This window comes from Trichosurus vulpecula, chromosome 5 (assembly GCF_011100635.1).
Source record: "Trichosurus vulpecula isolate mTriVul1 chromosome 5, mTriVul1.pri, whole genome shotgun sequence".
NCBI classification, from domain to species: domain Eukaryota; kingdom Metazoa; phylum Chordata; class Mammalia; order Diprotodontia; family Phalangeridae; genus Trichosurus; species Trichosurus vulpecula.
In genome coordinates this window covers 181,077,313-181,100,625 of record NC_050577.1, presented here as the reverse complement: position 1 = coordinate 181,100,625, position 23,313 = coordinate 181,077,313, and the positions used below count along the sequence as shown (strand labels likewise).

The window sequence follows — 23,313 nt, the reverse complement described above, 5'->3', positions numbered from 1 at the left end:
ACACTTTTGAGAAGGGACAGGGTCAAAGGAGAAAATAGAATAAATGGGGGGAAGGATAGGATGGAGGGAAATATAGTTAGTATTTTACAATATGACTATTATGGAAATGTTTAGCATAACTACACATGTATAACCTATATCAAATTGCTCATCTCAATGAGGGAGGGAAGAAGGGAGAAAATCTGGAACTCAAAGTTTTAAAAATAGATGTTAAAAATTGTTTTTATGTGCAATTTGGAAATGAGATATACAGGTAATGGGGTATAGATATCTATCTTGAACTACAGGAAAATAAGGGGGGAGGGTGATAGAAAGGAGGGCAGACTGGGGAAAGGGGCAATCAGAATGCCTGCCATCTTGGGCTGGAGGGGACAGATGGCGAGAAAATTTGTAACTCAAAATATTGTGGAAATGAATGTTGAAAACTAAAAATAAATAAATTAATCTAAAAAAAGAATAATCCTGTTTTGAGATGATAGGGGTTTGGACTAGATTAGTAGCAATATGAATGTAAAGGAAGGTGACAAATGTGACATCATTAGTAAAATTAGCAGGACTTAGTAATGAATGGATATAGAGAGCAAAAAAAGAAATCAAAGAAGTTTTTAAGCCTATGTAAATAGGACTATGAAGTCCATTAATGAAAATTCAAAAACCAGGAAGAACTCACATTTACTATTGGCTTGTTTGTTTTAGGTGGGGAAATGAAATTCATTTATTCCATTTGGGGTGCCCTATTTTCTCAAGTCTCTCTCCACTCCAATTTATCTTCTTTACCTCTGCCAAAGTGATTTTCCTAAAACATAAGTCTATCCATATTACTCCTCTACTCAATATATTCCCTGTTACCTCAAGGGTCAAATACAAAATATTTTGTTTGGCATTGATATCTCTTCATAATCTGGACCTTTCCTATCGTCTTACACTTTATTTCCCTTGCCTCTTACTCTCAGAATATCTGGCTTCCTTCAGGGCTCCTGGGAGGCCTTTACTGGTCATCTCAGCTATAGAAATTTCTGTGTTAAAGTGATCATCCATCTACTCTGTATGTATCCTATATATACCTATTTAATAGTGCTTGTTGGAGTGTAAGTTCCTTGAGAGTGAGGATACCTTTCTTTCTAACCTCAGTGTACACATAACACAATATTTATCACAAAGTTAGTGCTTAAAAAGTGTTTGTTATTTATTGATTATTGAGTATGAAGTACCAGCAGGATATCCAAGCAAGAAATCCATCAAGTTCTTAGAAATTTATGTTTGGCGCTCATGGTGGGGAAGAAAATATATAATTAGAAATACAAATTTTATTTTTCTTTCACAAGTATATAAATATTCACTGTGTCCATTTTTTGTAAGTCATTGGGCCTTCACCTAATGGTAAGAGTTGAAAATGTGGTGATGATTTATTTGCAGCAATTAATAAGAAAGCGTCAGGCTTCCTGTGTCAATATTCTAAAAAGTAGGCAAAAAGAAAGATCACTCAAAAGAAGGAGACTTTCCTTACTTAAGTAACACTAAATTAAATAGTGCATCAATAAATGATTCCTCTATTACTCTTTGAAATTGGGATTCTTGTTGATAATAAAGCATTCACGTACATGTACATGCATAAGGAAAAAAAGTTGGTTGTGGATCAGCTATCATAATGGACTCTACTTAAATAATGCTCACAAAGCCATAAAAGTCATAAAAAGCATATGCATGAAAATGTTAGAAATAGAATAAGCCCATCAAATGTTGACTCAGTAACTGTTAAGCCTCTTTTGGATGTACTTTTCTTTAAAAATAGTCTCCTGCTATACTAATGATAAGGGAAGAAAGAACACAAAAAGGTTTTTAACCCTCTAGTTATGTGAACTTCCCAGACCACCAAAGAAGATGAAAGATAATTTATAATGTCATAATGATTTATCAGATGCAATTTTGCTTTGTATCAGTGTAAGTAAAATGTGAAGAAACAATGAATTTGTCCACCCACTCAACTCTTTAGTTTCAGCCCTGCTTATCTGGGATTTGCATTTTCTATGGAATAACGACCTATCCACTAACAGAACAAATGAAGTATGGAGAAGAGGAATCTTTTTTTAAATCTTCACAAGGGTTTAAAATACGTATATTTTTTAAAAAAGAAAAACAAATCCCATTCATATGGTCTTGCTTGAGATTAAATAACTCCTATCAAAGAAGCTTTGGCTCCAATGAACCTTGTCCCAAGTATTCTGTCAGCCCTTCTCCAGAGTTTCTGTATAATCTTTGAATGGTAAAGGAGCCATCCTGTAGGAAGGTACACAGCAAGAAACATTTCTTCCAGGATTTTCCTTCATCATTTGACCCACCTCTTTTAAGTACAGTTATATACCAATGGGATGAGACAACCCTCAAAATCATATATTCTATAGGCTTTCAAGACTTCTATACTCTTAGCTTTCCCATAATAGTCTATGCCAGAGTTGGGGAACCTGTGGCCTCAAGGCCACATGTGGCGCTGTAGGTCCTCAAGTGTGGTCTTTTGACTGAATCCAAACTTTAGAGATCAGATCCCCTTAATAAAAGGATTTTGTTCTGTAAAACTTGGACTCAGTCAAAAGGCTGCACCCCAGGACCTAGAAGGCCACATGTGGCCTTGAGGATGCAGATTCCCACTTTTAGATACAGTCCTTGAGGAAAGGGACTATTTTGTCTTGTTTTTTTTTTCTATTGGTATTTCCATCACCAAACCATGTTGGAAATATATCCCTGTTGGAAAATTACTATGAAAGATATATATGTATATATTTCACGATAGCATCCAATTTGCTGGCCCAGATGTGGAGGTAGCTAGGTGGTACAGTGAATAGAGCACTGGACTTAGAATCAGAAAAATCCAAGTTTAAATCTAACCTAAGACAGTTAATATCGGTGTGGGCCTGGGTAAGTCACTTAAGCCCTATTTGCCTCAGTTTCCTCAACTGTAAAATGAAGATAATAATAACAGCGTCTACCTCACAGGACTGTTGTGGGGATCAAATGAGAATAATGTCTGTAAAGTGCTTAGCACAGTGCCAGCAGTCACATAATAGTTGTTATATAAATGCTTGAACTCATCCCCCCAAATCTTCGAAAAAGTAATTTTAAGTGGTTGACAACACATAGATCTCTGCTTCATTCAGTCAGACTGAACGAACTGACACCTGTTCATTGATAGCTCATTGTGTCTGGAGAGCAAAGCTAAAGCCCTTAAAACAAAGTTATAAGCTTACTTGCCTTTTCACATTCTTCTTATCCACAAACCATTAACCTACTCAAGGAATAAGGTGATAGTTGGTTCAGGCATAAATCTATTCCGTAAATGCTTAAGAATGTGATGGATTTTTCCCCACTAATTCCAGTAGGTTAAAAAAAATGTAAAAGTTGATAGGAATTTCCCTTGTGGATAAGCAGATCTATGATCATGATCACTGCCTCACAGGATTAGACACTTTGTGCCTATGACCCTGTCTTTTACAAATACAAAATCTCCACTCAGTTTCCAGTTGGCACAGGAAAAGATCTATGTGTGGAAATACGAAGTCATTGAGGTCAAGAGTTTATAATTTATAAAGTTACCTCTCAAAGGAATTAATAGAAATTAGGCTATTCATAGAGAAGGCACATTTGAATTGCTTTTGTAATAAATATTGTCTTTTTTGTCGTTTTTCTTATTTCAGTTAATGGTGTGTTGGGGATGGGGGAAATGTGTGGAAAAGAGAAAAAAATTAAGAAATAAGACTAAATAGTTCTAATGTAGAAAAGACAAGAGTTGACTATCTAGCTAGCATTTGACCAACTTGGCCAGAATTTTATCATAGAATCCTGTTGCTTATATTATGGTTGATTATTTTTTGATGTGTGAGGTCCTTACCAATTCTTAAATTCTGTGTTTCTTTGGTAACCTAAAGGAATCCATTATAGACTGTTAGAATTCAGTGACAATTTTAGAAAATATTTTGCTAATTTCCAACTAGGATCTATTAGCCAACCATTGAGGGAAGGGTGCAGGTGGAGGGAAGGTTGAGGTAAAGCATATGGGTTAATGTAGAAAAAGTTAGGAGTACTTCCCTTCCCCCAAAGAATAATGGGAAAAATTCACAACCCACAAAGGATGTCTAGTGGGTGGGAGAGTCTGCACATATGTAAACATAAAAAATCAGAATTATCATTTGCTGGCAATTGTTCCATAAACATTTGTGGACTTAGTAACTAGACAGCAAACAAATGTATAGTGATGATTTTTTTTTCCCTGTCTTTTATACAAAATGGAAGTACAAAGTCGTTAGATGTCTGCTTCAATTCCAGTACATCTCACTGCTGAATAAAAATATTTGGGTTTTCTTAAAGTACAGTAATGACAATTCTTTCAATATGCTACAGGCATATTAAGATTGCAGTAAATTCTTGATTATCCATGGTCACGGGAGACAGGGTTAATCCACATATAATCAAAATCTTCATTTGAGTCCCAACTTTCGATCCCCCTACCCCTTTACCAAAGCTTTATAAGAACTGCTAACAGTGAACAAACCTGATAAATTTGAGTTTTATTTTTTAATATCTTTCCTCTCTGGTGAAGATGCTAATGAATGATAAAGTAAATAAAATATAGAAGAGTAGAAAGAAAAGTAAAAGCAAAGATTTCAGAAAAGGCAAAAAATAAACTAGTATTTATCTTTGATGTAACTGTAATTTGGATGAAATTCCTCTGGATAAGAAAGCTGTATAGGTCTGTAATCAAGTAGACAGCTGACTAATGTCAGATTACACAAATAGTCTGGCTTCCATTCTTAGGCCTACCTCCTGTCCAATTCAAATGGTTTATAAGCATAAAGCATTGTACTAAGCTCTGGGGATATAAAGATGAAATGATATATGTAGTCATGTAAGTAAAACTATAGGGTGAAGTTCTATAAGAAATTTCACATTAGAGAGATCACTTCTATCAGTGGGGAATGAGAGGAAGCTTTATGGAGAGGTGATACCTGAATTGAGTCTTAAAGGAAGGGAGAGATTTCAAAAGGAAATAGGGGTATAGCCCCTTCCAAGCATGTAGGACAGCATGAACAAATCTCTTTCCTCCCTCCTTCTTTGTAAAAGAGAAAACAAATACCTAATTTGTAAAACAATAATATTTTAAGATAAAAATGTAAAATGTGTAATATTTTTCTGACAATTTTCCTAAATTTAGCATTGGTGAAAAATAGTTGTTTGCTGTTGTGGTTTGTCCTTCATTCTTGAAGAGGACCATAACATCAGGAAGGTGATGCCATGACTTGAAAGTGAAATGGGTTTAAGTGAGGGAGGGCTATGCAAAGTCACCAGGCTCACTTTCTGCTCCAGAGCTATCTGGGTCCAGTGTCAAGATTGGACGACTGGTGGGGCAGCTAGGTAGCGCAGTGAGTAAAGCATCGGCCTTGGAGTCAGGAGGACCTGAGTTCAAATGTGACCTCAGACACTTGACGCACCTACTAGCTGTGTGACCTTAGGCAAGTCACTTAACCCCAATTGCCTTCCCTTCTCCCCTACAAAAGCAAACAAACAAACAAATAGAAAGATTGGACCACTGGGATTGGTAAAATAGACTCATAAAGTGAAATATAAACTATTAGGGAAATAGTAATAGCGTTTATGTAATGCTTAAAGATTTGCAAAATGCTTTACAAGTACCTCATTTTATTCTCACAGCTCTGGAAGATAGGTGCTATTATTCTCCCCATTTAAAGATGAGGAGACAAGCATCAGAAGTTAAGCAGCTTGTCCCATGTCACACAGCTAACTAGTATCTAAGGCAGTATGGGAACTCAGATCTCCCCGATTCCATACCTAGCCACCTCACTGACTGGTTTTGATGGAGATTCCCTTTAAACTAGAAGAAATCATATGGGGGATGAGAAGGTCATAGACCTCATGGGGGAGGTTTTCCTCCTTTTAATCATCTTTAGGCCTGTGGAAATCTATCTGAAAAGGCAATTTGGCATGTCCCATGCGTCTTGTTTTATTGGACAATCCTGAACAAGCCTCCCTACTAGAACGATGTAAAGAACACAAGACTCTCTGTTTGAAAACATGCACAGCTTTTCCAGGCTTGGAAATTAAACCATAAAAAGTTTACTAAAAAAAAAAAACCAACCACCTTTAAAAAGCTCTACAAAAAGCTCACACCATAAATGCTCCCCACCAAGCGTGGGCACTTGCTAGCTGCAAGTAGTGGCACTGTGACAAATGTAGCAAAACAGAAAGCAGACTATACTAAGAGAAAGAAAAAGTCTTCTACTGGCCATCTGTGAAAATAAGGCATGTAGCCATTAAATGCAGAGGCTGTAAATATACACAAACTCCATGAAGCAAATGGCAAAAAAGGACGAAACTTAAAGCTCAAACAATTCAAAATGTTTAATGTATAGTTAGCACTGCTGGATGAAAACAGCTCTGATCTTTGCAGTCTGCAAACTCGGCATGTATTTCAATTAAATGCAAAAGAAAAAGAATAAAAGAGAAGAGAAAAGGAAAGGCAAAGAAAAGGAAAAAGAAAGGAAAGGAAAGAAAAGAGAAGGGAAAAAAAAAGGAAAGCAAAGAGCCACCTGGAACAAGAGGCTAGAATCAGTCTGTACTTGCTTTCTGGAAACAAACAGCCCCTTTAACTTGCAAAATCCCATCGAGAACATGGACTGGAATTATTGAAAAGGCTGACACATAGAGTGACGGATGTGTGATGACATAATACCTATTTGCTTTTTTGTCCTGGTCTTTGAAAACTGGCTGCTCTCTGCTGATAATATTCACTAAGGGGCTTTCCCCTCCTCCCCTGTCCCACAAGAAGTGTTCCCCAGCTTAGACACTCAGCTGAACAGAATTAAGGTTTTATGAATGAAAAACAAAAGAAAAGAAAACCTAAAGATCAAATGCCAACTATTATGTAGAAGGCTGATCCAAATTGTCTAATAATCAATTGTCTTTAAAACATCCTATTTTCATGCTGTATGATAATTCTTCAAAGCAAAGAGGTGCCTGCAGTTTAGGCTCTAAGTATGTCTTCTATTCCAAAAACAAAGATTAAATACTATGTGTAAATGGATGTATTTTAAGTGAAAATCATACACACATACATACATAGTTTGGAAAGAGAAAATATTCATCACTAATGCTATTGCAATTTTTCTACTCCAGTTTTGATAGCATTTTAAAGGGGGAACACTAACTTCTGTAAAACAATTTTATATAAAGCTGTAGCTATTGCCAAATACCACAATGACCTCACTTTTGCAAGCTGAAAGACTGACATTTTAGCCCCACCCTCCTTCATTTCCCTATTCAAGATCTGCTTATTCAACCTTTAAAGCATAATTTAATTACAGATCCGTTTTAACTAAAAGGATCACACACCCAAAATAAACAAATCAGTGTTCGCAATATCCTTCACTCAGTTCAATGATTTTAACGTCCATATCTGACTGTTCCAAAACAGAATTTGAATTCAAATTCACATGCCTACCACTCATCTGGAAAGGAAAGCATGGGTGTGGAGTCCATGGGTGGGCTAGAAATACTGCTTCAGATTTTGAGGAGTTAACACCGCTAGTCCAATCCATCAGGTGACCAGTGAAGCATCAGAGAAGAATGACTGATGTAAAATTGTTACAGGGCTGCCACTCAATACACTTCCATTTGTAAGTAACACTGGATCAGATCCACTTTTTTCATTATTAAACATCCACATTAAGTCAACAGTGGGGTTACAGGTGGCAGGAGACAAAAGATGGTGCTGGGAAAGAAGAAACTCAGAATTTCATGTAAGCAAGAAAATAAAGTAAGATATAGCTTATAGTTTAACACACAGTCTGTGTCAAAATCTCTTAAGGACATTTTTGGATAAGGCACCCAATATGGAAACTGGTGGTGTTCATTCACCAAACTGCCATTTGTCTCTATGTATAATTCCTACTAAGTTTTGAGGAGCTGATGGCATACCATAGAACATTAAAGTGAGCTAAAGAAATCTTACACACATGTTGCTATGTAAAGTTATGGATGAGTGAGTTCATTGTGTGTGTGAATATGTATATAAATTGATATAAGAATTATGTATATCAAGATATGCATACACAATTTTTTTGTAATAATAAATTTGTAAGTATTTCTTACCTTACTGTGTATGGGAATACATAAAAAAGAGTTTGTGTATACTTTCATAATATTCTTTAATACGAAAGTATATAATCATATTTATAATATACAAAATACAAGAAGCACTTGTGTATTTAAAGGTAGAAGGATATTGAAAATATTTTGGAAACTTTTCTAAAATTGGTTAGATGCAAACCTGCCTGTGGTGGTCACATCTGGAGGGAGAAATAGAAGCACAATTCTTAAAGTCTCTTTTATCCCAATGATTCTACAGTTTATTGCTGTGTTCTGGGTTCTGTACCCTGTGAGGAGTTTGAAAATATATAAAAGATCAGATGTGTGGGGATGAGTATGTGTGTATATACACATGATTGATAGGCATCAATGAATTAATTTTACAAGTATAAGATGGATGAAACACAACTGTTCTGAATTAGTAGCAAACTCAATTTAGCCTTCCCTCTGAGGAGTATTGCTTCCAGGAATAAAAAGGTACTGTACTCTGTACACTGTACTCCGCCCTTGACAGACCTCATCTGTTGTACTGTGTTCAGTTCTAGGCACTACAATTTAAGAACACTGCTAAACTGAAGAGTGTCCAGGAGTTCAAACAGGATCATGAAGGGCCTTGAATCCATATCATATGAAGATCTGTTGAAGAAACTAGGCAAGTTTAACCAGGAGGAGAGAAGAATTAGGGGTAGGCCAGGGCACGATAACTGTCTTCAAGTATTTGAATGCCTGTCATGTGGAGAAGGGATTAATCTTTTTTCTCTTTGGCCCCACAGTACCAAACCAGGAGAAATGGGTTGCAAAGAGGCCAGTTTAAACTTGTTGCCAGGGAAAGTTTCCTAATAACTAGAGCTATTCACAAGTGTTTGGTTCCCTCTCATTGGAAGTTTTAAAGCAGAGGCTGGACAACCACTTCTCATGTGTGTTACGGTGGAGATTCCCTTTTTGTATGGGTTGGACTAGGTGGATGCTGAGGTCCCTCTCAATTCTTAGTAGCTAATTGCACAATTAAACATATACCAAGTGGATTGAAATGTATCAGGCAGTAATTTAAAAATTTTTTTCCAGAAGAAATAACCTCCTTCTTTTTCCTCTTTGATGTGCTTGCTTATTCCCTCTGGATGTAAATCTGCAATCTCAGAGCAGTGTGGTAAAAGGTAACAATACTTGAATGCACAATCAAGCTACAATTAACTATAGATGACAATTATAAATTAGACTGTGTCTCAGAGTTTCCAAGAAATCTGATATACACAGTTCTTGGGTATGCTGAAATACTTCCTAGAAAAGTAAAATAACAAGGAATCTTTGAATCCTCAATTAAAATGTATTTTTGCAAAAATGAATTTTATTATGTATTTTGATCTATATCATTGAAAAGGAAGGTTCTCTGCATTCATTCAGATTATGTTTGTTCAGCCCAATTACTACTTTTGAAACTAAATGCTCCTAACTGGGACAACACAGTTATTTATATGAAATGTAGCATTTGTAACATGTTCATCCTGGTAGTTTAATGTTATTAACTTTCCAATTTCAGAGTAACTGCACAAAGTAATTCTTTTGTCATCTACTGTTATTACAATAAAAAAGTTCATTTTGTTTTTTCAAGTATGTAAAACTTCCATAACCTTAACCAGTTAGTAGGAGCGTGAGGCACCAAAGAGTATGTGCAGCCTGGTACATGAGTTTAGTAGAGGAAGCAAACAAACAGATGCCCTACATTATCTGTGCTAATGATATAGATAATATAGTATGGTGATAATTCATAAACCATTTATATTTTAACATGGATGTCTCTGATGTTCTGGAAGTTCACATTTCAACCGAATGGTGAAAATATTCTGTGAAGACCTAAGAAAGCTAGAAATGATCCAACTTCTCGGTTCTGTCTCCTTTTTGTGATTATTGAGTTTTCCATTTTAGCTTGGAAAACACCTTTTATACTCTTACAAGTAATCCTGACCTGAACTTTTTCTCTCTCTCATCTTAGCAGTTTCCTGGGTTCATACCAGCATTTTTCCTGGGTTGGAGAAATTAGTTACTTTGGTTTAAAAAAATCAGAGGATATCTTCAGAAGATGTAGGTTCCATGGGAAAGGAAAATTAAATAGTGTCATATAATAGTGTCCTAGTAAATAGCATTTAGGAAGATCTGGGTTCAATTCTTGTTTCTCAAATACACGAGCTATTTGACAGTGGGTTAGTCATTTAACCTCTCAGTGACCCAAGCAACTTTCTAAGAACCTAAATTACAGACAGATTGCCAATCTTAATAGGGGTAAGGTATTTCTACACTTGGATTTATCTATACTAATAAAATCACAGGTTCAAGCCCCTTGTCTCCAGTCCCCCTACTCCCACCTCCCTCTCCCCCGCAAGGAAACAATCTATATTCACCAGGTACTGTGCTGAATTCAGTAGATAATATTAAATCAAGATTTGCCAGAGACAAAAACCATCATGTTTATAATCTGGTTAAAGATTCAGGTAGCTGACTATTAAATTCTAAAAGGAAGAATTTAGGAAGAGACCTCACCATATGATTCACAGGCTGAATGTTAATGTTTCTATGTATGGAAGCATTAGCACACTAACCTACTTCTCCCCAGAAATATAGCTGTTCTACTATGATTAGTAAGATGGGCATTCTCTATTAAATTCCTTTGTGTATATAAGCATACATAGACTCTGACAGAGAATTCCAAACATTTTTAAAATGTCTGAAAAAGCTCAATGATAATTTTGATCATTAAAAACATTGTGAATTAAACAGTTATGTCTTATTCCCAAGGACAGGCTAGGAACACCCTGATAACTGAGGCTATAGAAAGAGAACCTAATACCAGCTCAAGGAAGAGTTACAGAAGCTTCTTCGCGGCCCAGGTAAGAGCATCAGCACCTCTAATGTCACTCAAGGCTATTGAGGATAGAAATGAGGTCCAGGTCATAGAAACTTGAACTCACAACATACCTGAAAATGCAATGTAACTTTTGACCACATTTAAGGGAAGAGATGTGAGGATGGAAACATGCCTAAGAATGCAGTCCAGAGTCAGCCAGTAAGTTTTTTTCTGGCAGATATATCAAAAAGGAGATTTTAAAGCTGTTGCCTTTGACAAAAGAGGAAGAGAAAGTCACATATGATGGTTTTATACAATAAAGTGCTAATCAGAGGAGGAAAAAAATAAGCTATTATTTCAGATGGGGTGGGGAGAAAGAAGAAGAAATGAGTTTACCCCCATAATGGGCAAGTAACAGAATAAAGTGAATGCAGATGGTTCCACTCCTGTTACTTAATCAAAAGGCTGTGCAGAGTCACTGGAGCCGGCATAAAGTCATGTGTTAGAACAACAGCTGATTTGTATTAAAGAAGATTAACTTCCAGTGCCATGGTGGAGGGCCTAGGATTATTTTATGTACTTCCATTGCCTTACAAGCCGTCAACACAATTACTGCCCTCCGATGTGAATGACTGATCTGTAACCACAGTTAAACAGCATGTTGCTTAGGGGCCTAGGCGCTTCACGAAGATGAATTTCCATACCATCAAAGTGCTTTTAATGGGCTCCCCAATCCAACCACAAGGCCTGCTTTGCAAGTATATAGGACTCAGGATGAAGGCTTCCTGTCCAAAAGGATTTGGTCGGTTGTCACTTGACAATTCCCAGCCAGCACAGGGGAGGAGAAGGGGAGGGGGGATAGGTAGAGTTGTCTCTGCTTTGGAGGATTAAAAAAAAAGGGTACAGATGCTTTGTGAATGCAACCAACTGCTGTATCCACAGCTGAATTCAATGCGCTTAACAAATAACGGCAATTTAGCTATGCTTGCGAGGAATAGCTTGAGTCACTTTGCATTAGCATCTGGCTGAGTGTTAAACTCATTTCTACATGGGGAGCAGAGAAAAGGAATTTCTGCTCAAGCATCCTTTCAAGAATGTTTAAATATTTGAACATAAATTCCTTTATGCTTGTGATCATTTCTTCTTATAGCTGACACTTTCCTTTTCCCCTTCCCTTCTATGTTAAGCAGCATAAAGCTCCCGTGCCACTCCTTTTTATATTTTAGGTACTGCCACACATGGAGTGATACAGTGACCCCTGCTTTAGTCTCTTCCCTAAGGAGTGAATAAAATTGGAACTGCTTCTATGTCCTTGACACCCATATAAGAATTGGTAAAAAAAAAAATACATTAGTGGTAGAATAATACAAACAATTCACATTCTTAATGCAGTCTGCTGGCTTCTCAGAGCTTATTGATCAAACTCCATATAAAACCTAGGGAAACTGGAAAGCTATCCAAATTAGCAATCTGCTCATTCTGGACAATACTGTTTGATTCACAAGCTTCCCATGGTGATTAACTTTCAAGTTAGTGCTAAGTAGCTGATCATTTTTTACTCTTAAACTATCAGCCTATATAATAAAAAAATTCAATTCAATAGAAATCAAATAGCACCAGGTATAGACACATATAATTTGGAACATTATGGAATAATACCTTATAGTAATATTTATGAAGAAAAGCAACTCTCTCTCCAGACAATGGTTTTATTAACAACCCAAAGCTAATTCAGAGCTATAGAATATTAGATCAACAACTCTAGTTTTGAAGTTCTGCAAAAAGTACACAGTGTTCTTGCAAATGATTTTGTCTTCCAGTTTCCTACTCATCTAACATAGCTCGACAGGTCTCTGCTATAGAAACATAACATCATACATGACAACCTCACAAGCCTAGATGCCTTGAAGATGAGCTTGTGTATCATCAGCTCACAGCTTATGCTACTTAAAGAGGCTTGAGCATTTTAAAATCCAGCTCATCGCACAAGCCATGTGAACATTTCCATAAAGTAACATCTTTACACAGGCCCACATATTTCAAAGACAATCTAATTTTACTGTAATTCATATTGACACATGAAACAGAGAATTAGTTGTCACCAATTGTCAAGAAAATAGGGAAGGATTTAAGTATAATTTAATTCTTAACTGAGTCTTGGTGAATTTTATTTCAGTGACTATGGGGGGGGCAGCATAGGTTCCATAAAGATGGAGGGAAAGGAAGAGTAGGATGACTATGAAGAAAGTGAGTTTTTGAAGAGACGCTAAGAAAAAAATTAGTGTGTGCATACATGTGTGTATGTATATAAATACATATGTCATATTCATGTAATATATTAGTTTAGGAACTAACCTTTTCTGTTCTGCAGTTATTGAGCCCCAGACTGTTCACAACAGCCACCTTCCCATCAAGCACCTGTTGTTCCCGCCGAAGTTGTTCCTTCATCTGTCGAGCTTCTTGGATTGCCTTGGTAACAGCATCATGGTCATTTAAATAACCTGACATGATAGAAGAAAGTGTATCATTTTTATACAATGAAGGATAAAATTATTTGCCCTGGAAAAACTCCTTCATATTTTCTTTAAGCATTTAATTAAATGAAAAAGCCAGTGAAAATATCACACATATCAGCAATGGCAATGATGACAGAACATCTGAATGAAACTGGAAAAAAAATGAGTTGTTTTTCACAAGGTTGTTCTAAGTATCTAGATGCTTGGCATCAAAAAAACAGATTTCAAACTACATTTTTATCTGAATGTTTGACATAGCCTTTGCTTTGCAATTAAACTTTTCTAATGAAATTGACAGTTTTATGAGAACCCTAGGAAACATGTACTGATAAAACTCCAATACCTGATTTAATTTCAACATTCCCTTAATATTAGACAGTCCACTTGTGGCTTTTGGACAGCAGGACTGACTTTTCTAGGGACAGAGAGAATAGATCTTGAACCCATTGAAGAAAGGTCATTTCTCCCCTAAACCCAGATATATTAAAATAAACCACAGGTGGCAAGTGTTTTGTTGTAGATATAAAACTCATAATGGTCGAGATAATAAATCTCATGCTATGAATGTTACCAAGTGATTGTCATTAAGTGTTTAGTAAGAAATTGTGGCTATCATAACTATGTTACACTTAATTCATGCTGCTAATAAAAGGTCAGATGTCTAATTTAAGGTTGCTGCTCCACAGTCTAAAATTTAGACAATATATTGCTGAATTATTTCTTTTAAAACATAGACATCAGGAGCACATCTACTAATACTACTTAATTTAAAATGTGACACTTTGTCATCTTTTTCTCTAGTGTAGATTATACTTATTATAATCTGCAAGTGATTCATAGGATGGAATGCTGATAGAAGACTTTAAGTCCTTGTCTATTTTTCAAATATTCTAAGGGAAGCTAATATCTATCATCCCTCTCTCTCTGTCTCTCTATCTTTTAACTAGGGCATAAAAATGGCATAAAATGAATCTATAATATGAAATTGCCCAGAAAAGGGACTTGTTTGTGACATGAGGCTAAATCTAACCAGATCCATTGGTGAATTGTGACAGATGGAGGGACTGTGAGACAGAAGGCAGGCACTAATCACACATAAAATGACCGGCTTGCCTCAACATGTTCCATGGATTCCAGCAAACTTTACACCCTAATCCATTTTTAGAACAAAAAACATCTGGGCCATAAATCCTCTAATCTGCCAAAACACGCTATTAAATCCCATGATTTGTTGAAAAACACTAAGATTAAAGAAAGGAAATATAAAATGGCTAACTGCCGTGTTAGGAAAGTGTTATTAATACTCTTTCTTTGTCTCAATTATGAATGTTCTGTTCCTAAAGAGCCTCATCTAATCATGTCAGATTACAATACACATCCTCGTTGTATTGCTAGAGACTCTTCTATCTGATCTGCTGATTGCCAAAAAATGCAGAATATTATCTTGCTGCTTAAAACATTTCTGTTGAAGAAACTGATGTCAGATTAGTTCAGTGCTTCACTGCTAGAAGGTTTCTAAATGATCCATGTTTTTTATTATGCACAGACTGGACCTGGTGTTCTGATCTCCCTTAACAGTTGAAAAGTTTCCGATGGGGGGATGGGAAAAAGGTCTAGAGGGTCTAATAAGTATCCTGCTGAAAATACTGACATTATTTCTAGAAATAATTTGATCCCTACTCCTCGTAATTAGAGAAAGAACTGGCAACAACACTTTAAATGGGCTTAAAAACATTTAAGTTTAAATCTACTATTAAAAGACAGTTGTGTTTAATATTTTATAACTCTTACCATCTTTACTCTATTCTTCCTAACAGCCTAAATCTCATTCCTGAAACATATGACTAAGCAATATAATGGAAAAAGAACAATACTATAAGCTCATGAAAGTCAGTGATTGTTTTAGAAAACAGTTCAATTAATAAGTTCTAAGAAGTTTTGCCTCATAATTTTACCTATTAACCAGAGTTTGCCTACCAATTTGAAAGAATGATATTCTGTGAATTATTTTGTCTCTACAGAATACAAATATACTTGAAAAGGTTTGGCACATAGCAGTGAATAAAAGCATGAACTCCTTATGTTTTTCAGTGGCTGCCAAGATGCTAGTGTGCAAGAAAAATGATTAATATAGATGCAAAGAGAATTTAGATTATTATGGAGGGGGTGAACTATTGACAGAAAGTGGAACTCAAATGAATAAAATGCAATCTCAAATATATGTGTATATATTTCTAATTTGGTGTGTGAAAGAGGAAAAAAATAAGTTTCCAGTTTAAAATAAACATTCATGGGTTTGGAGACATAGATTTTAATTAATGTACTATATGAAACCCTGACATTTGTGACTTCCTGTGTTAAATTGGAGAATTATTTATATACTGGGCAGTTGAATCTAAATAAGACTTTATTCAGAATTTTTAGTTGTTATATGTTTGCCTGTCACTATCATATTTCTGTGCTGAAGTAAAATATGTGTGCTTTGTTAAAGACCTATTGACCAATGATGTAGTTATATTTTCTTAGAATATATAGTTTACATATACACATTTTTACTCCAAGGGATATATTTACATAACTAATATTGTGGTAAATGCATATTGTAATCACTAGAAAGGTAACCAATATATATATATGTATATATATATATTTATTGTCTATTGAGGTTGGTCAGCTATCACTACATATAAGAAACATAATATATATTGCAAGTGATTTGCAATAAGTGTTAATTTTCACAGAAATTTTAGGACAGTGATAGTGGTCCGAAAACTTTGTACCCAAATAAACTCTATTTGAATTCCCAAAACCTTTTGTACAAGTGAAGAATTTCACTATATTATTTCCCACATTAACATCTGAATATTACACCAATTGTGTCAAATTGTGAAAAAATAAGAAACATTGTTTCTTAGGCATAGAGTTAATCTTCCCCTGCCCCATTTCATATCAGCATATATGTTTTGTTTTAAAACTTGCTAAAAGCATTTTGGACTTACATCAAAGTGGGGCAGCTAGGTTGCTCAGCGGAAAGAGTGCCAAGTCTGAAGTCAGGAAGATTCACCTTCCTGAGTTCAAATCTGGTTTCAGCCACTTACTAGCTGACCCTGGGCAAGTCACTTAACCCACTTGCCTCAGTTTCCTCTTCTGTAAAATCAGCTGGCAAACGAAATGGCAGATCACTCCAGTATCTTTGCCAAGAAAACCCTAAATGGTGTCACAAAGAGTATGACATAAAACTGAAACAACTGAACAACGACATCATATTATAGGATCACAGATTTATAGCTGAGAGGCAGCTTAGTAGGCCAGTCCTCTCATTTTACGGGTGAGGAAACTAAAGCATAGTAAGGTGACTTCTTCAGGGAGGAAACAGTAAGTGGCCTTGGGCGGGATTTGAACTAAAACTTTCCTGACTAACCATGGACTATTCTGTACATCAAGTTGTCTTTACATGCCATTTGGTCAGTGTGTCTCTACCACATTGTTCTAGATACTATGAGATACTCCAGTATAAAACTGTAGAGTGGTAGTTCAACCTTCATAACGTTCCAAATTTTGTAGACAAGATAGCTAGAAATGGGGTAAATTAATTGAGATTCTATAGCCACCAATAAACTATGGTCAAATACAAAGAACTGGGCTGAGAACCTGGAGTCTTGTCTTGTAGACCTAACTCTAACACTTCTCGAGGATCAACATCTTGGCCACAGGTTCTGAAACACTCTGCTACAAAATTCATATTTCTTAAGGACCCTACTTTTGGGCAGCTTTATCTATTTGTGCACCATTTTTATACCACTATTTCTTATATTTTCCACCGCAACATTGTTCTGCGACATCAAAAAAATCACTTTCTATATTTCTAGTTAGCAGATACATAGCAAAGAGCCCCATGCCATTAATGATAACTTAAGTATGTTATCTTTTGGTCCACAGTTTTCCATGGTTTATTAATGGTCTAACACATTAATTCTTCTTTCAAGAGTGACCTTTACAGCTCCATTAATCCTCACAGCTTTTATCCAGCTACATTATTACTCATTACAGGTACATACAGCTTTTCAATATCTGTATTTTGTTGAAAGGAGAAAAGCAAATTGTAGAGGTCTAAAATCTATGAAAAAATGAGATGGAGGTGGGGAAAAGAATTTTTTTATGGAAAACCAGGAGGAATTTTACTACTGAAAAAATACCAGTTAAATGCTAAATATATAGTAATAGACACTATTCATTATACCCATGGAATAATTTTTAAACATGACAGACGGTTAAGTGAAAAAAAATAGATAATAAAAATGCAAATATTTTATTTACCCAGCTAGTTAAATAATGTAGTTCTAATAACATCACTTAGTAAGTCACAAGCTAAACAATGTGGTATTTATAACTCGATTACATATTTGATGGACTTAGGTAATTTGTGTATGCCAAATAAAATATTTTTCCCTCCTTGGACTCTTTTAGTGGCTTTGGACATTAAAATAAGGTTTTCCTCATTACCAATTAGAATATTCACTAGTCATTGTTAGATCCAAACAAAAGAATTTTTGTTGTGCAGTGGTTTTTCAGTCACGTCTGATTCTCTGTGACCCTGTTTGAGTTTGGGGTTTTTTTTGGCGGGGGCGGGGGAGGGTGGTGGCCAAGATACTGGAGTGGTTTGCCATGTCCTTCTCCAGCTCATTTACAAATGAGGAAACTGAGGCAAACTGAGTTAAGTAACTTACTCAAGGTCACATAGCTAGGAGATGTTTGAGGCCAGATCTGAACTCAGGAAGATAAGTCTTCCTGACTCCAGGCCCAGCACTCTATATCCGCTGTACCACCTGGCTACCCCAAACGAAAGAATATACAATACCAAAAATATGTGTGTAGTTAAATATCAACCACAGTTGTTAAACACTATATGCAAATGTATACTTTGTTTTAAATGAATAATATTTTGTTATGCAATATAGTATGACGAAAAAGAGCCTAGAGTAAGGAGTAGATGGATAAAGCTATTGCTCTGGTGTCAGAAAGACCTGCTTTCAAGTCCTACCTCTGACATATGAAATGCATGGTGATAAGCTTTCTGTTTACCTTCTCACTGTCTCAGGCAGCTCTTTACAACTATGAGTTATAGACAAGTTGTTGATGATCTAGTCTTTGGAGGGAGTTTCTATACTTCCTCATACGGGTGAAATTATAGGTCCAGATTCCTCTCCCATTCTCCCTAAAAGGCAGCAGCAATGAAGTTGTCTGGAGCATTTTAAAAGTCTGACCATGTATGCCTGAAATTGCTGCATGAGAATGACAGTTGTGACATTTAGAAGATAAGAACCATTCTTGGCTTTAACTTGGATATGCTAAAGTAAAATCCAGGCAGGATTGGACTGTACATCCGCAATACCGTCTAGTAGTTATTTACCATGGCAGATAGATTTTATCTTTACATACACTTCATTGTAAGCATATGCATGATACAAAAATGGTGAATTTAGCACAGAGGATAGTAATGAAACAGGCTATACACTGAATCCTCTGGAAGGATCCTAGCCTCATCTTTGTTGTTTTAGCCTCTACCTAATTCACACACGATGGCCACCACTTCTAAGAGCAAACAGTTATGTAGTGTGTTAGCTTTTCTCATTTAATTATCATGACAACCTTGGGAATTTGGTGCTATAATTATCTCCATTTTACAGATGAGGAAATTGAAGCTGACCAGATTAAATGACTCACCCAGCATCACTTAGCTGAGGTAGGTTTTGAATTTGGGTCTTCCTGACTTTAAATCCTTCTCTCTACTATAAAGAGAGAATATGCTATCCATCTACTCTTCATGACTAGAAGCAATTAATAAACACAGATTCTGTAATGGGGCTTCATAGCTTTAGTTTCGGTTTAAAATGAGTTATGTGGTTTAAATTGACTACATAGTTCATCGAGCTACGCTGAATTTGCATTGCATCAAATCAGAATCATATGTACAACACAAACACATACAGAATACCAGTTATAAAATTAAAAAAAAATTAACTTACCTATTGTGCTAACTCTAGCTGACGGACTGGCTAATGCTGCTGGGACAGAGGCTTTGAGAGAGCTTGCCCCACTGTTTATTCTTAGAGCTGGCATATGGGGAGAGGTGGGAGATGTGGGTGATTTCCCATCAGAGGTCTTGGGTTTAGCAGACAAGTTCAGTGGTTGTGCCACTTCATCCTGCAACAATGGACAGAACATAAATTATGATAAGATCTCAAGCATCTAGAGAAATACAAGTATGTAGCCCAATATTATTGTCTCATCACAGTCTATCAATTAGTGATCTTTATTGCTTATATGCCTCCTGGAATTTAAGTTTGGTGTCATAACTATATATCAATAGGATATCAAAATGATAGTTACAATCTAATTTGTAATGTTATAACTGTTGTTATCTTTAGTAACAATAATCAATAAATAATAATTTATTAAACAACTACTACTTGCTACATATTGAGCTAGGTGCTGATGATAAAAATCCAAAAGTGATTCAGCCACAGTCCTCAAGGAGCTTATTATATTTTACTGTTACAATGTATTCTAATGATAATAGTACTTTTCATTTATATAGCCCTTCATAATATGTTGACAGATATTATGTCATTTGAACCATACCACAACTCTGGGAAGGTATCATTATCCTCATTTACAAATGAGCAAATTGAGGCTTTTGTAGGTTAAGTGACTTGCCTAATATTTTATTTTTTTTACTATATTTTCTTTCATTAAATATTTCCCAATTACAAATAATTTTTTAATATTCATTTAAACATTTTTTTTGAGTTCTAAATTCTTTCCCCTCCTTCTTGTCCCTCCCCTACCCCTTGAAAATGCAAGCAATAGGATATCGATTATGCATGAGGTCATTGCCTAATATATTAGAGAAAGTCAGTTGCAGAGCTGGAACTAGAACTGAAATACCCAGACTTCCAATCTAATCCTTTTCCACTGTGCCATGATCCCTCTGAATGTATGAGAAAGTTTAATGAAACATGCATACAGCTAACCATGAGACAAGTCATGTAATGTAGGTGAGATATGCTTTATCATTATTGTGTGTATGTATATGTGTATATGTATGCATGCAAATATATACATATATATATATTCATATAAAAATCATTGCCCTGAGTCCCCTGACAAACAGAAGAAACCTTTCCCAAGTTTTAAAAACATCAGGTGATCTTTTTTCCCCAGATTTCAAAGAAATGCCTCTGGATTTGACCCAGACCAACTAAATGTCATAAAGGAAATTATCTTTTCATTATTACACTATTGATCCTTTCAGAGACAGAAATCCTTTTTTCCCAAAATCTTAGAGTCCGTACACACACGATAGAATATAGTATAGGATGAATTCATACAATACGACAATCAGTTATAGGAACTGGAGAAGTCCTGAGTATAAGTGATAGCTGCCATAAAATATATGAAAACTAATAGAATTGGATGTAGTTGGATTCTGTATGTGAAGCAGAATGATTTAAACATAGCAAGGGTTTCTAGTTGTGTATGATACATTACACAATGGCAATGGAAAATTGAGCATGATTAGCTCAGAAATTTTGGTAATGTCCAATTCTGGTGTGATGTGTTGGCATTAGAATGCATTTGAATATATGTCTATGTTAAGGAACATCCAACCTCATATTTGACTCATTCCTGGGTTTCTCTGGTGTAATTGACACTACTTGCACTAAGAATACATAGCTTCTTCCTAAGTTTTGCCATTTTTAATTGTAAACTTTTATGTTAACTATCCTTTCTCATATTCTAAACTATAAAATTAGATTCATTGTATGAAACTTCTTTTTGAACTAATGTTTGAACAAAGCCCTTTACAACATATAGGTAGATGTTGTCAAAATATATTTTAGCCTTGATATGAAATAATTTCTAAAAGCCCATAGAAACAGAATTTCATATTTGGAAGGAGGCTAGTGGATACATAGGCCAAACCATATACAAAAAACGAATCTTTACCATAAGACATCTGAGAAGTAGAAGGCCAGTCTGCCTTCAGTATAAGGGAACTCACTACCTCTGGAGGGATGTCATTTCACTTTTAGATAGTTCTAATAATTAGGAAGTATAAAAAAATGCTTCTTTGAAATTCAAAACAAATAAAATCCCTCTTCTTCATGACAATCTTTCATGTATTTGAAGACAACTATCATGGATTGAAGAGTATGTGGAAAAGAGTAGAGTATAAGAAGACTGCAAAGTTAGGAGAGGGTAGGTTATGAAAGACTTTGCATTCAAACAGAGCATTTTGCATTGGCTTCTGGAGGAAGCACTGAAGTTTATTGAATAGGGTGACAGTATCTTTGTTTTAGGACAAGCACTTTAGTGGCTGAATGGAAGACGGATTGGAGTGGGGAGAAAATTGAGGCAGGTGGACCCGCTAGTAGGCCATTGCAATAGTCCAGGCATGATGTGATAAGAATCTGCACTAGGGTAGTGGTAGTTTTAGAGAGAAGGGGGCATATCTGAGAGACATTGCAAAAGTAAAATTGGCAGGTCTTGTCAACACACTGGATATGGGGGTGAGGGATAGTGAGGAATCTAGGATGACACCTAGGTTGTGGGCCCAAGGAACTGGGAGGATGGTGCCATCCTCTAGAGTAACAGGGAAGGTAGATTTGAGTGAGAGTTTAGGGGGAGAGATAATTATCCCTATATGCAGTAGCACATTAATGTACTTAGAAAATCCTAGGGAAGCAGCAAAGAAGCTAATTAAGACAATTAATTATCCTCAAAGTTACAAAGTATAAAATAAACTCACAAAAACTCAAAATTTCAATATAGCAACAAAAAAATTCAGGAGATCATAAAAAGTTCCATTAGAAATAACCACAGTAAACTAAAGTACCCATATATGTAAAGTGCAAAAAATTCCTTAAATAAAGAAGAAACTTAAATAACTGGAGGGATATTAATTGCTCATGTCTGTATAGCACAAATATAATAAAATGATAATGCTGAAATTAATTTTCAGATTTAGTGCTATGCCAAACTATCAAAGGAATTTTTTTTTGTAGAGCTAGGTGAAAATTAATTTGGAGGAGCAAAGGTTCATTTGGAAAAGCAAAAGATCTGGTCTATCTAGGGGAAAAAAGAAAATGATAGAAATGAAAGGAGCATAGCACTTGCAGTCCTTAAAGCAGTGCTTATTAAAACTATTTGGTTCTGGTTAATGAATATAGAAAAGTAGCTCAATGGGAGAGAGTAGTCTAAGAAGAACCAGAAATAATTGAATTCAACAACCCAGTGTTTGATAAACCTAAAAATGTAAATTTCTTAGGAAAGAACTCCCTATTTGGCCATAATCACTGGCTAAATGTGATGGAACATTACTGGGAAAAAAGTCTTGTAGAAATCAGATTTAGATCAATAATTTATACCATGTACCACAATGCATTCAAAATAAATATAATACCTGAATATTAAATAACATACCATGAAAATAGATTATAACCGGATCAGATATTTTTCACAGATATGGTTAAGGGGTGAATTGTTAACTGGAGAGAAAGGAGATTACAAAAGATAAAATAGATAATCTAGTTAGAGTTGTGTGTGCATATGAAAGAGGTGAATGGACAAACCCTTCCATGGTGTGGAGCAAGGCAACAACTGCTGTGGGACTCTGGGTGGAGTAGGGGGAAGTATCAGGAAATGAAGGTGATCAAAAATGAAAGATGAAATTTTCAAGAAAAAGTTAATGGTGGTAAGAATAGTTTTAGTTGAGTGATGAGGTTGAAAGATAGTTTTGAG

At 35.6% G+C, this 23,313-nt stretch overlaps 1 protein-coding gene across 1 annotated transcript in view; it reads right to left on the bottom strand.

Moving 5' to 3' along the window:
* Positions 1-23,313, bottom strand: part of SOX5 (SRY-box transcription factor 5) — a 491,049-nt gene that overhangs the window by 28,537 nt on the left and 439,199 nt on the right. The window contains exons 10-11 of the mRNA XM_036761148.1: positions 19,536-19,713; positions 13,349-13,494 (exon numbers count right to left, since the gene is read on the bottom strand). Coding sequence (XP_036617043.1) covers positions 13,349-13,494; positions 19,536-19,713 — 324 coding nt within the window. The remainder of the gene's footprint in view (positions 1-13,348; positions 13,495-19,535; positions 19,714-23,313) is intronic.